The sequence below is a fragment of the Epinephelus fuscoguttatus genome, linkage group LG1 (assembly GCF_011397635.1).
Source record: "Epinephelus fuscoguttatus linkage group LG1, E.fuscoguttatus.final_Chr_v1".
Lineage (NCBI taxonomy): Eukaryota > Metazoa > Chordata > Actinopteri > Perciformes > Serranidae > Epinephelus > Epinephelus fuscoguttatus.
Window position 1 is genome coordinate 21,156,392 of NC_064752.1, and position 15,210 is coordinate 21,171,601.

Genomic DNA, 15,210 nt, shown 5'->3' on the forward strand with positions numbered 1-15,210 from the left:
TGTTGGTGGACTCACTTCAGTTTTGGCCCAGATTTTCACGCTCTCAGTGTAGTCGCTGGGATGCCACCTTTTCAGGTGATGGAAAAGGTTTGTTGTGACAACCGACGACATATTTAGCAGACCGTCCTTGTCCATGCCTCGTCACCTTTCCAGAAGCCAAACCAATTTAAAATTATTGACGTTGTGTAACCTTTTTTATCCACTATTTCGTCCATTTTTGAGGTCCATTTTTCCCCTCTTTTCGTTATGTCCACGCTACTTTCATTTCCTCTTCACCTCAGCACAGACTTTGCAGTGAAAATGGGCGTGTACAATGACGCGCATCCCCAACACTGCAGACTGACTGACAGCTCTCTCTTTACATCTGCTGCATGACACACTGTTTTGATCTGTAGGTTTATCCATATCAAGTGAAAATGACTTAAGTTTATCATTTTGTCATCGACATACATTTTATTGCGATCCTGTTTCGAGATTGTTTTATCGTCCAGCCCACAAAGTTTTTGTCTGGAGGGTATTTCTGAGTCTGATTTTGTACATAGACAAAAACACAGAGGAATCTATGAAATTTGCGTTTTCATTCTGTGAAATATCTCCACAATGTTTGATTAAAAAACTGACCACGTGTTGTTTTGCACAAAAAGAGATGAAGTCACTTAGCTGCTCTAGTTGAGTTATTATGGAATTAATAAAATGGAATTAATAAGATAATATCTAAAACTATAGGGTATATTTAGAATAAACTAGTACTGATAAAAATAAACTGTACTTTTTGTGACTCATCCCCACCATCAGATTAGACTCATTCTCACACACACAGACTCACGCTTTGGTAATGTAAACACACCTTGTTTGGCTTTTCTAGGTTACTGTGGGCGTCTATGATCCGTGTACTCTGTCTCAACATCCGGGCTGGCCTCTGAGAAATCTGCTGGTCCTCTTAGCTGCCCGATGGTAAGCCTGACTTCTGTGTGTGTGTGTGTGTGTGTGTGTGTGTGTGTGTGTGTGTGTGTGTGTTGGAAGAAGATGAGGAAGTTCTTTAGGGGACTCAGTGTGTTTCAAAACACGTTGTGTTCGTGAATTTCACTAAATGTTTTTCAACTCACTTTATTCAGGCACAGAGCCACAAAGTGAAAGACGGGAAATCTTTGCTTAACTAATTTCCTGACTCATTTCCTGACTGTGAAGTGTGAGGAGCAGGTCACAAACATCGTTGTGATGAAACATGCTGATATGAACTCCCAAAGTTAACGGCGTTGCCTGGATAGTTTTGCATCACCACAAACAATCGAAAATAAAAGCTTCTCTGTCACACACTGACTGGAAAAGACGTGCTTGGCTGTTGCTCAGCCTCACAGCGGTGTCGTAAGAGTTCAGCGAGGATGAGATAAACCTGATGAATTGCACTCGTTCCTAGTTGGCAGCGCGAGCTTGCAGAACACGACTGCTGCTGTTAAGACTGCGCTACTTGTCTACAAAGCTGTTAAGTTTTCCTGATAAACAAGTTCCATTTTTGTCAGTATCTCACATGTTGCTCACGTCACTGTCTTCAAATAAATCAGACTTTCCACACATTCTGTGATTCAGTCATCCTTGTCTGTAGCTTCCAAGACTTTTTTTATCCACGTAAAGAGCTCCAATATTATCATTATTACGTCAGTTATCAGGGCACTCTACTACTGATTGTTGCAGCCCTTCCAAATAAATACATATTTCGTGTGAAATAGACCACACAGTTGCTCAGTCTAATGCCTACCAAACACCGGAAGATTTTTTAGAAGGCTTTTAAAGGACTAAAGTCTGACACCCTCTCACACATTAACACAATGTTTATGACACGTCTCTGTATGCAGGGTGTCAGACTACAGGCCTGCAGCAATTTCTGTCCACTTTTTCCCTCCTCCTCTCTATCATGATATAAATACAAGGAGAAAGAGGCACTATTGTCCTCTCCAAATCTCCACCAGTTCCCCCTCCTTTTCTACAACCCGAGAGAGAGACTTTCAATCCCCTGCTCCACACCATGTCTGCTGTCTACCTGGTTTGCTGCCTCCCGGCTGGTGGTGGAGAGAGAGCACTGTTTGCATGAGCAGCGACTAAAAACTGATGATGATATCGAACATGTTTGAATTTATTGGAATGCTTAGAGGAGAAAAAGACGTTGAAGAGCTATGAAGATCACTGGAACATGCCACAACTCTAGCATACTCTCATGATTTTACTCTGACATTGGCGCTGTCTTTGCTACAGTGAAATAGAATAGAATAGATCTTTATTGTCCACCAGGAATTTGTCTTCGGCTTACCAGACACAAAAGATAACATTGTAAAATCACTTGAAAAGTCCATTGGAGTCACAGTAAATGGACTGCACTTATATAGCGCTTTTCTAGTCTTCTGATGACTCAAAGCGCTTTTACAGTACACTACATGTCACTTTCACCCATTCACACACACATTCACACACTGGTGACTGAGGCTGCCATACATGGTGCCATCTGCTACTCCGTAACCATTCACATGTGCTCACACACCAGTGGAACAGCCATCGGGAGCAATTTGGAGTAAAGTGCCTTTTCCAAGGATACTTGGACACACCAATCTTCTGATAAGTAGACGACATGCTGTGCCTGAGCCACCGCCGCCCCGGAGTAAGGCAGCATAAGTCAACTACAAGGCTGGTTTATGAACCCATGCCAGACCATGTATGACACATACAGCACACAGCAGCTGCTGTCCGGACACCATAGGCTATCTTGTGTAAACACACATATATGGCATGTGGTATCAATGAATGGCGAGGCAGTGTATTTTGGGCTTCTGGAAACTCCTGAAACTTATGAGCTACGTATTTAGCCGGACACTGAATACTCTATTTCTCATCTTTTCAGTGATTATATTTCATGATACTTGAGGCAGCCTTTGATGTCATGAACTTGGAAGTTTTTTTGTGGTTTAAAAAGCAGTAACAAACTCTGTTCTGCCATTCAAAGGCTGACGGAGGTGTCTGGCAGCAGGGAAATGGGAGGAAGTTATGTGAAACTCCCGTATTAAAAGTTAGTAAGTGAAGAACACACATGAGACGTCTGGTTTTGTGAATAAGAAAAAAATGTCACAGCATTACAATGTTACAGCTCATAAATTGCTGTGTTTACTGATCGGAGGTCTCATTGGAGGCAGGAATGAAGGTGGTATGTGGAGGCTTGTGTGTGTGTGTGTTTTGCAGAGCGATATATTCTGTATTTACAAAGGAAATATTTCAGCATACCAGCGGATGACTGGTGCAAGTCTTTGGATTGTTTAGTAATAAATCTAAGAATCAAGGTCGGGAGTATATTCAAATATTTACACAGAGGCTAGAAACAAGTGACGTACTCTGCAGGTGTCACTCAGACATTTTAATCCCGTGTCAGCTTTTGACTTTCAATCAAAGGTTTATCTCGTGCAATGTTTTCATAAGCACACACTGCAGCTTTGCAGTATGGTCAAATAGCAATCTGAGATTATGTGGGAAACATCTTATAAGGCTGATACAATATTAGGAAAGTATAAATGAAATGATAGTGTTAGCCAATGATGGAAGCACTTTGCTATCTACAGTTCCTAAAATAGTTTTCTGTTTATAACAAATTTAACTCCCCACTTGATTGGGGGGGATGATTTATACTTCATGTTAAACAAGGCCATGCTTAAAGAGCGTATTCCCCTCCACATCTCATTATTTCAGTCCGTTCCTTATCTTGTTGCAAACCAGATCAGTGGATGTGACCTTGAAATACATAATCAAAAAGTCCCTACTTCAGCTACTGTGTCCAGTCTTACCATGCCAGAGTTTTCCCATGTTTTGCTGTTCATCACGAATCACTAATGCTTTATAAAATCCCCAGCTATTTCAACTGCAGGCTACAGAGCTTCATACTTATCATGCATGTGTTTTCCCACACTCCAGTTTTATTTTGATTGCTTTTATTAGTCAACCACAATACTCAAAAGAAGAGGATTTATGTGCTTTAGAGTGATGAAACACTGTTAAACAATGACACACCAGGGACAAATGGATAAAAGTGGAGTACCAGATAAACTAAACAAATAGGACCTGAGATTATTCTTTAAAAAAAATGGATGGAAAATGCAGGAGCAAACCTCAAACATCAGCAGGAAGGCTGTTCTGTACTATGGCAACATGAACACTGAATGCTTTGTTGCCAGATATTCAAATGATTGGTTGTTTGGCAAAGTCAAAGTTGAGTGGTAATTAAGTTTGGAGTGCAGATTGATTTACTACAGAACAGTAATATGATTTTGACGAAATAGCATAAGACATGATGATAACTGTGATGGATTACTACTCTTAAACAAGAGTAAACAACTACTAATCTCTTTAAATTTATCTTGTCTGGATATGACAGAAAACATTGTTACATCACATCATCGTGTTGCATCACCAGCTGAGAATGTCACTACATTGTTGGTGCTCCATGTTTCACTGCTACAAAGCTCAGCTCAGTTTGGAAACAGCTCAGTTTGGAAGTGGTGTATTCACCTCTAAATTCAGGTCCACAATCAGTCATTTTGAGTCCCACTTTTCCCTAGAGAGCGTAGTTTTTCCTGGCTTAGATTTTTACTGCATAATTATTTTTCATATAAACAAGGAACTCCCATCGGTGCCATTTTAGCAACAGCGTCCTGTGATACCGGTGGCTTATCAGCAGCAAATACCTTAAGACAGTTTAGCCCTAACGCTCTGTAGTCAGAGGCAGTTTTTATCCAATACAAACCTCATCAATCTTGTGCTTGACCACACTTTCTCGCAGTGTTAAACGTAAACTGTTGATACTGGCCGAGATGGGTCGAGATAGAATTACAATGTAGCCGCAGTGTCTCGCTTATTCAGTTGTTTCACTTGAGTTTGATTGTGTAATGTGACTGTGGTTATTTAGTACCATATTAGGGGAAATGTGTTGGTATTTGGATACATGGTGATCATATTGTTGTGAGTGCTCATTTATCTGTGTGTGTTGTGTCTTGTATCAGAGAAAGAGAGAGCATACTCCATGTTAAAGGACTGTTGTGTGGTAGGGCACTCACAACTGGAGCTTTCTAGTATTTATAGACAACTCCCAAAAGGTAGTCGACTCGTCAGTTAATCGCAGTCATATATCTTTACAATAACAATGGTCAGTCCTCATCAAAGCAATCTCAAATACAACTAGTAAGGGTTAACTGAGGTAGCTGCGACCCAGAGTCCTCAATTGGCTTTGAGAGACTGTTTACAAATGAGCTGTGATCTGATTGGACTTAACCCCCGACAGGCTTGTCTGAACTTGAGATACTGTTTGACTGCAGTAACAACATGACTGCTTTCTTGCAGGGCTACGGGAGTCTTTCCTTCTCTAAATACCCTAAATTCTTTTATTTAACTTAGCATAACGTAGAAAATGGTTGTTCAAACAAATCTGTGTTCAACAACAACTAAAGGTATGTCCACCTTCAGTCATTGGGAGGCATCTCAACTCAACCATGACAACAACAACCACCCAGAGTGCCCCGGGCTGCCTGTCTGTGGTAGATGATGATAGTCAAATAGTCGACTACTCCGTGAAGCCATGGATGTATAAAGGAAACTGGATGCAGCGTTGGAAGTGGAGACCTGTTTATTTCAATAAAAGTTGCTCAGAGGTGCAGGAACAAAGAAGTTCAACTTCCTGGGTGTAAAATTACTTGGGTGATCGCCACTGCTACCGAACTGTGCTGCTCTATGGGCAACACAGTTCGGTAGCAGTGGCGAGAAGAAGGAGAAGAAGGAGAAGGAGAAGAAGAAGGAGATGACGATGACGAAGAAGAAGAAGAAGAAGGAGAAGAAGACAAAGAAGATGAAGAAGAAGTGCCCTGAGCAGTTGGGGGCTCGGTGCCTTACGCAAGGACACCTCAGCAGTGCCCAGGAGGCAAACTGGCACCTCTTCAGCTACCAGTAAACGCTCCATATTTGGTCTGGATGGGGACTTGAATTGGCAACCCAACGGTTCCCAACCAAGGTCCCTATGGACTCAGCTACTGCCCCCTCAACTTCTGCTAGCTTCGGTTTAGCTCTTCACTAAGTTGAGTGGGTATAAAATGATTCAACAGTGTGGAGTCATTTTGCCGGGATGTTGTTACACACTGATTTAGAGATAACTCTTTCGCAATCCGAGTCTGGGGAACATGGCATCACGTGACAAATGTAATTCCACCGTTTGGCCACTATGAAAATTGGCTTCAGTGGGCACTTCCTGGAAACCTGTGTAAAACGTCAAGTATGGGGGATTTATTGCCATCCTGCTGTTAGGTTGCAGATTGAATACCACCTCCTTCACTCCTCCCTCTCCAAGTGTGTAGTACCCTGGAAATCCCGCGAGAGCACAATTTGAATTTGCTCAGTGAGTCACTCTGGCAATCAGTAATGATGCTCATTATCCATGGCGTTGGAGCCGAGCTGCACATTGGTGTATCTGATATTGGCGGGCCAGAGGCAAGCTAAACAGATGACGACAGCGTTGCAACGACGAAGTCCGGAATCAGTCAGTAAACATTGCAAGACGGCCACGGATGAACACCAGTTGTTTCAAACGGCTTTGGCCGCTACAATGAACGAGTTAGACTTGGCTTTTTCTCTAAAAGAGGAACAGAAGACGGCGCTCGAATCTTTCCTTTGCAAGAAGGATGTTTTTGCTGTTTTGCCGACCGGATACGGCAAGAGTCTAATCTACCAGTTAGCTCTGCTGGTAGCGCTCTGTATACGTCACCCCGTGTATTGTTCTGATTGGTGATAATGTAGTCCATTCCTTCCCCTGAACTTTTTATCTTCTGATCTGTAATCTGTGCATGATCATTGTTTGACTTTTGCATCTCCTTTGTGTGTGTGTGTGTGTGTGTGTGTGTGTGTGTGTGTGTGTGTGTGTGTTTGTTTGTATATGTGTGTGTGTGTGTGTGTGTGTGTGTGTGTGTGTGTGTGTGTGTGTGTGTGTTTCAGGGGCTCTAAGCTGGACATGGTGGAAGTGCTGTGTTTCAGGGACAGAACTCTGCAGGGAAGCCGCTCCATTCAGCACAGTGTCATCTTCCAGATTAAACTACCTGAGCTTCCCCTCAACTCAGGTAATTTCCATTCCTTTATGTGTGTTGAGCTATCCCAGGGTTTACTGCCCAATGCCTGCCGAAGCTCAATACAGCATAGAAGGACACAGAGGACGCGGTTCAACTCCACTCATTTGTCTTTTATTTACTCAAGTAAATGATGGGTAGGTGATGGGTAGGTTGATAACCTGTAGGATGAAATAGACCATCACATTAGACATCAAATAAAATATCAATATGGTAACTAAAACCCCACTAAAGTGTGTTTTAATTCGTCTTAAATCAAATTATCTAACTCACAAATCAGTTGATAGAGGGGAAAACTACATATCACCAATCAATCAACACATCAAATTAGGTTTAATCTGGTCCTTTAATTTGCACCCTCCAAAGATTGAAATTGCTATTAAACCTGAACTTAAGCGCAAATGTGAATAAACAATGTTTTAATATCAAAGGAATTAACCAAGGAATTAATCATTACTATTTTCATCTTATTTGTTTGTTCTATTTATTAATCCATTCATTCATTCATTCATTCATTCATTCATTCATTCATATATTTATCAACACTAATGATTTTAAATTAGAACATGTCGCAACAAACTATATTTGTAAACATCTTTAAGACGCTAAGCTATTAACAAACAGAAACGCAACTAAACGTGAATGAACAAACATTTAAAGCGCAGTCACACACACACACACACCGTAATGAATGAATTACGTCTTACGGGGCGGGGCAGACCTGAATGGGCTCCTTCTACACAAACCACTCTAGCGCATCGTATACATTCAACAAATAATAATGACTGTCAACATACCGATAGCGTCTCTGTGCTCATCTGAACATTGTTGCACCCAAACTTTCCTCGGCTCATTCCTCACTGCGGCAGCACGCCAAACTGACCATGGACAAAAGGATGCACACCTGACTGCTCGCACCTAATCAGGACGGCCGCACTCTCTCTCTCTCTCTCTCTCTCTGTCTCTCTCTCTCTCTCTCTCGCTCGCCCACCTGCACACACCCGCTGTCACCTCTGCTTCACTGTATCATTATTACTTCTACAGGATTATCTTATTCTTTAACTACATTGACCAGGAGAAAGGGAAAAATAAATGAATAAATAATAATGTCTCAGATTTTTTCCTCTTTTTACAACTTAGCAATGTGTGTGTGTGTGTGTGTGTGTGTGTGTGTGTGTTCCTGTGTGTTCCTGTGTGTGTCGTATCTGTGCACGTAACAGTATGTAACATGCCCGTGTGTGCGCTGGTATGTTCATCTGAATGTGAATGTATTTTAACTGATATGAATCCTCAGTCCTTGCTACTTTTCACTGAGACTTTGTGCTTCCTTTTCAAGCCACGCTAATCTCACTCAGCTTCTCCATTATTCTTTTATCTGTGGAATAAGGGATGAAAGTAATTTAAATGTTAATAGCAGGATGGGAAAAAGGTGTGATGGTTTTTGTCGGTTCAGACGAGGTGTCTTTGTTTACCTCACTCTACCTCTTCAGCACATCATGGCTTTTAATTAACTCACAGTTGATGTATTCATGCAACAAAAATTGATTCAGCTGTTGTGTTTGCTTTTGCATGGACAAATTTGGTATTGTTTTGAAAGGGATTAATCAATGCACCCTGTGGACACACCAGGCTCAGTTCTTGCCACAACTAAAAAGTGTTTTCTCCTCAGAAAGGGGAAATAAACATTGTAATTAACATTCACATTATCAGTCAAGAGTCAGTATTAAACTCAATTGAGCCCACGCAGTCTATTTAAAATGCCCACTTCCAACCAATTTTCACAGTTTTTTTGTCTTACACAGCAACAAATGCTGAATGGTGAAGAATTAACAGTGGGAAGTAACTGTGGCAAATGAAGCATCAAAGTGTGTGAGAGAGACTGCCAAGTAGAAAAGCAAATGTCAGAGTTGAGTGGTGTTGATTTGAGCAAATAAACTTATAGTTTGAGTTCACGATAATGTTCACAACAACCTGGAACACATCAGATACTGCTACAATAATGTGAGGCAGTTTGTCTAATCTACATTTAAAAGAATCAATTCATTTATTATTAATAACAATAATAATAAACTTTATTTCTATGGCACAATTTAAAACCAGAGTTAGAGGGTGTTTCACAAATTACCATACAAGATAGGTGCAAAGACAGTTAACCATAGAGAAGTAAAACATAAAATTTAAAAGAAGATCATACAGAGAGAAGGGATTTTAGAAACTATTGAAACATAAAGAGATAAAACAAAATGTAAAAGAACAAAGCAACAGGAGCAGCTGTGGCTCAGGAGGTAGAGAGGGTCATCCACTAATCGTAGGATCAGTGGTTCAGTCCTCGGCTCCTCTAGCCGCATGTCGAAGTAACCCTGAGCAAGATGCTGAACCCCAAATTGCTCCTGATGGCTGTTACATCGGTGTGTGAGTGTGTTAAAGAAAAAAATACTGAGTAGCAGGTGGCACCTTGTACGGTAGCCTCAGGCACCAGTGTGTGAACGTGTGTGTGCATAGGTGAATGTGACTCGGAGTGTAAAAAGCACTTTGAGTGGTTGGAAGGCAGTCCTACCAAAAAAATAAATAGGCCTTTTCCTTATTTGTCATGGCACCAGTTATAATATGTTTAAATAACGTTTAAAAAATATTTTTATCTCATCTCTCCTCTTCTGTTTCACCTGCTGTCAGCACTTTTCACAGAGGCTATTTCTTCTTGAGAGAGTATTTACAATGAAAAATGTTGAGGTCTGTGTATAATGCAGAATAACTCAGACATTGTCCCTGAAGAGACACATTGCTGTCTCATTTTCTGAATGTGTTTTCACTGCTGTGAAAATCCATTTACTTCCATTGTGTTGGGAAATGTCAGAGATGTCACAGCTGGCTTTGTCAGAACTTGAGTAAGTACGCCCAAAGTGTCTGCATGGCCAGATACCACTACAGTGGTGAGTGGGGGAAACTGTGAAACACTTCAACAGTTTTAATGTTTTATTGTTTTCTCACGTTGTAGTAGAGACATTTTGTGCTTATTTTACATTGATAGTCTGTTTTTTCCCCCACAGCATGTCCTAAGAGTGTAGGCTGGGAGAAGAACCCAAAGGGGGCCATGGGACCCAGGATGGTCAACCTCAGTGAATGCATGGACCCTAAAAGGTAATAAACAAAATACAGATGTGTTCAGGTGTAACTGAACTTTATCCACCAACAATTAAAGAAAATAAAAAGGGTATTATTAAGCAATTTTAGCTAAACAATTTGTTTTGACAAAGAAGCTAATTAACAGAAAAGTTTTTACTTTGGTGCTTCATGTTATGGGCTGTTATGGGTTTGTTTTTGTGGACAGATGAAGTAAAACTACTTTGTTACTAGGGATCAGCGAGTATACCATTATCTGTATCTGTGCTCAGAATGTGCGAAGTTTATGCCAGAAGTGGGTGGAGTTTAAATTGAAAGTGGGTCGGGCCCAATCAGAAGTTGTTATTTTATGCCTGAAGTTTACGTGGATTAATCAGAAGTTGCAATATCTATTACCTATGAGAACAGTATTTACAGAACAGCCTTAGAATTGAGCTTCAGATCATTTTTTATCACAGGAGTAAGAGGTTAAACAGAGCTACCAACATGAGGATTTGAGTACAGATATTCGGCTCAATCTTATTTGTTACCCTGAGCACCTTGTGAACACAGAGGGTCTTCAGTTGTCTCCATTGACTGTCTGCAGGCTTGCAGAGTCATCAGTGGACCTGAACCTGAAGCTAATGAGATGGAGGCTGGTTCCTTCCCTGGACCTGGACAAGGTGGTCACCACAAAGTGTCTTCTGCTGGGAGCTGGAACTCTGGGCTGCAATGTAGCCAGGACCCTCATGGTAAGGGTGGAAGGGTGAATGGATGGAAAGACAGACTATATTCAGGTTAAAAGTATCCAGGAATCTGACACTTTGGTCTTACGGCTTTGCAAACTGTGTAAATTATTAGGGATGCACCGAATATTCGGTAACCGAATATATTCAGCCGAATATTGCAAAAAACACATTCGGTATTCGGTGGAATAAGTGACAAGCAAGGCCGAATAATAGCAGTGTGTTTTGATGACGCAATCAAACAGCGTGTGGTGACAGATGGAGTAAAATGTCGGCAGTTGCGACTAAAAATAGTTTTGTGCGAGCAAAAGAAATCATTTAGCACGTTGTGCATGTACAGGTCTCAACCAGCAGCAGAAACGAAAGGCGAAACCTGCCGGTTGTGGGCTGAACGGGGGTCACAGACACAGACAGGAATGTATTCCTGTCAAATACGGCGGCCATAGTTCTCCGCGGCGCAAGATAACGGCTTACCGGCGACTGAGAAGCCCAGCTCCAGGTCTATTAATGTCCTCTTTTTGGTGTCATGACTGCCCAGAAGTACCTGAACAGCCGAGCCGTGGCGGCACACAGGTATGTGGTGTGTCAGAGGAGAAACGAGCCGTTCACATTTCTCTTTGTGGCAGGTACCGGTTCACAAACCTCAGCGCACTTTAGGGACTGTTCTTTACTTATGAAGGGGAGGAGGGTGGCTGGTTGATTTTTATTTTATTTATTTATTTTATTTCGATCCCCCCTATGTTAATCACTCATTGATGCTGTTTTTGAAGTATGAATAAGTCAATAAGTAATTTATTCCATTGAAATATCATTGCTGTAGCCTATAATAGAAAAGTGATTTATCTTTTTATAAATGACAAAAGGCACATCTGCCTCATTTTCGTTGTGGTATCGTGATACTACTCAGAACCGTGATATTTTCACTGGTATTGTATCGTGGGTCCCAGTTTTGGTACCATCACAACACTAATCTGAAGGGGGTTCATCTGCAAAAACTAATGAAAAACTAAACAACGGCATTCGGTATTTGGTACTCGGTATTCGGCCAAGTGTTTAATTCTATTCGGCTTTGGCTTCAGCCACAAATTTTCATTTCGGTGCATCCCTAGTTTAAAGCCCAACTTGCAGGTTGGAGACCATGGTGAATAAATGTGTAGGAAAATGATGTAGAAACTCGATTAAAACAAAAAACAAAAACATATCACACTACAGTGACTTTTGGGGTCGTTTTTGTGAGAGAATTTTGCTTCCGCATCTAAAAACCCACTAATCAGAAGTGACGTAGCGTAAGGGAGTCCAGCCGAGTTCGATTGAGTGTAACATTAATAAACATGGATCCCAGTATTAGTTTTGAGACTTAAGAGGTTGAAAATGTACATTCATATGCATATGACGGCCCACAGGCTTATAATTATGAGCCTGCTAGGCGTCCAAGAGACCAGGAACAGATCAGGGTTAGGAGAAATAATGGCCACAGGAGAGAAATAGAGCTGTGGTGCGAGGAGAACCAGTGGAGAACTGGGCAGGTGTCTTGGTGACCGACCAGCGTTAGCTAACGACAGCTAACAATGTCTAACGCTGTGTTCACATCGCAACATTAAGTTTGCAATCACGTATTAGGTTATAATAAAACTACCAATAGTTCTGCCAGTATTAGATAACTAATGCTGCTTAACCCATAACAGAAACTAATGCACAAATATCAGCTTGTATCAGACGTATCTTGCTATGCGTGTTATAACTCCGCATTACGGTGTATTGACGTCCGCAGGGGAGAGAGGGAGAGAGAGACATACGAAGATTTCCTGATAATGTTTTGTATGATAGGTGCTTGTGTGGGAACTGCCAGCCCATGTCCTCAGCTGTGGAGAGTATGTGCTGCAGGGAGGTGGGTGCCTTCTGGGCTCTGGTGGAGAATTTGACCAGACCAGATATAACATGCCTCACACTGCCCATCAACCCTCACGCTGCCCGCTCCTGTCTCAAACACGGAGGCCTCCCTCTCCACGGAGCCCGCCCGCCCTCGCACATACCCCCAGCTCGTGGCCCCGCACATACCCCCGAGGCTTGGGGAACCCGAACACGAGCCCCATGGCCCCGCACGGAGACCCGAGCCTCGGGGGTATGTGCGGGGCCGCGAGCTGGGGGTATGTGTGAGGGCGGGCGGGCTCCGCCGGGAACATAATCCTCCTGTCCAAAATGAACGCTGCACACGACTGCATTTTTGGTCACAGATGAAACCATGAAAAAGTGCCTCTTCACCTGCACAAAATGCACCCAGGCACGAATACTAACTCCACTCCTTTTTCTGTCCGGAAGACGGTGGACTCGATGTCCAGACAGACTCGAGTTTGTGCAAGCTGCACAAACACAATAATTTGGCATAATCACAAATGGTAAAATGCACTGTTAACAACCGAAAAAATAATCACTCACAAGTTTACTACCGTTCAGACTCACTATCACCTACTACTGCGCATTGGACAGAGGCAGGGTCAAGGACGCAGAGTCCCTCTCGTGACGTAGTATCAGGCGATGTTGAAAAAAAGTTTTTAGAAGAGGAGCTGAAAAGAGCCACTTTTTCCTCTGAATTTGTGCCCTTATGTGTAAACCATAATAAATTCTGAATTAACTTCTCATATGGTAATTTTCAGACAAAGTTATGTATATATTTTTTAAAAAATGTAACCTGCAAGTTGCACTTTAAATGGGAGCTCAACTGTACTCCCTAAGAGACAACATTCACAGATATAGGTCAGTAAACTTTTGGTGTTGGACATCTGCCATAAATAAACACAGATCACCATCTACATTGACATTACGCCTGGAGGGCAGGTTTAGACAAATAATAAACCTCTGTAAATCAAGAGTTTTGGTGCAGATTACAAAAAGCTCCAACAGACAGAATGTGACAAAAATAGCCTGCATGGGAAAGGAGACAAAGGCTAAAAATTCATCTTGGGAAATGATCCAACCTGTCACTTTAGATGACTCCAGTATCAAAAATATAAGTGGTAAGACAAAAAAAAATGTTTTGCTTTCTGCAGTCTGTGACATTAGGGCTGCAACTAATAATTATTTTCATTGTCGGTTAATCTGTCAACTATTTTCTCAATAAATTGATTAATTGTTTGGTTCATAAAATGTCAGAAAATGGTGAAAAATGTTGGTGAATATTTACCAAAGCTCAAGGTGACACCCTCAAATGTCTTTTCTCCACAAAGATATTCAGTTTACAGTCATAGATGAGTAAAGAAAATATTCACATGTAAAAAGCCATGATCAGAGAATTGTGACTTTTTTTTTTTAAACATATGATACGATATGATAGGATACGATATAATTTATTGTCCCCGTAGGGAAATTCGTCTTGGACTCAGGAGCTGCACAAGTATCACAGCCTTACATACATACATACATACATACATACAATAGTGCAGAAGAAATGGGAAGCATACACCATAAAAACATGAGAACACATACTACACATAATAGTATTGCACATCAGCCATTCATTTATTGCACATAACACCAGCACACAACAGAGCACCATAAGCAAAGCACAACACAGCCTCCAACAAACCTCTTAATAAATGGCTCAAACTGGTTATTTGCTTATCAGATTAGTTGGCAGTTATTTATTTTTTTCTTCCCTTTGTATACATTTTTAAATGAAGCACATACATATATAAATAAACAAAGCCAACCAACAGAAACAACACCTCGACATATAGACTGACAAGACAGAAAAGTTTAGAAAAGAATATCCATTGGAGAAAAAAAAAAATACGCTGCAGTTACAACTTTTAAAAAAGAGATTGTACAGCAATGTGATATAAACATTGACAGATGGAGCAATCGTTTACTGCCCTCCAGGGATGAGCAAGTCAGAGTTTCTAGAGGAAAAAGTGAAATGGCTCCCAAAGTTGCCAGAACTTGATTTATTATTGAGATCATAGGTCAGTTTCTCCAGAGGAAACACAGCTGATATCTGTGATAACCACACATCAACCCTGGGGACCTGTGGAGCAAACCATCGGATGCACTTTTTAGCAGAGTGTAAAAGAATCAAAGAAATTGTCTGAAACATGGTGTGAGGAGGAGGAGAAGGAGTCAATGAAAACTGTTTTGCTTGTAACCTCCTGAATTACAGAATGAAACTCTTTCCAAAATATTTGGAGACAATGACACGACCTGAACACATGAAAAAAAACATGTACTCTTGTGTG

At 41.3% G+C, this 15,210-nt stretch overlaps 1 protein-coding gene across 1 annotated transcript in view; it reads left to right on the forward strand.

Moving 5' to 3' along the window:
- Positions 1-15,210, forward strand: part of atg7 (ATG7 autophagy related 7 homolog (S. cerevisiae)) — a 119,343-nt gene that overhangs the window by 9,414 nt on the left and 94,719 nt on the right. The window contains exons 8-11 of the mRNA XM_049588974.1: positions 866-954; positions 7,009-7,130; positions 10,184-10,274; positions 10,843-10,987. Of these exons, the coding sequence (XP_049444931.1) occupies positions 866-954; positions 7,009-7,130; positions 10,184-10,274; positions 10,843-10,987 (447 nt within the window). The remainder of the gene's footprint in view (positions 1-865; positions 955-7,008; positions 7,131-10,183; positions 10,275-10,842; positions 10,988-15,210) is intronic.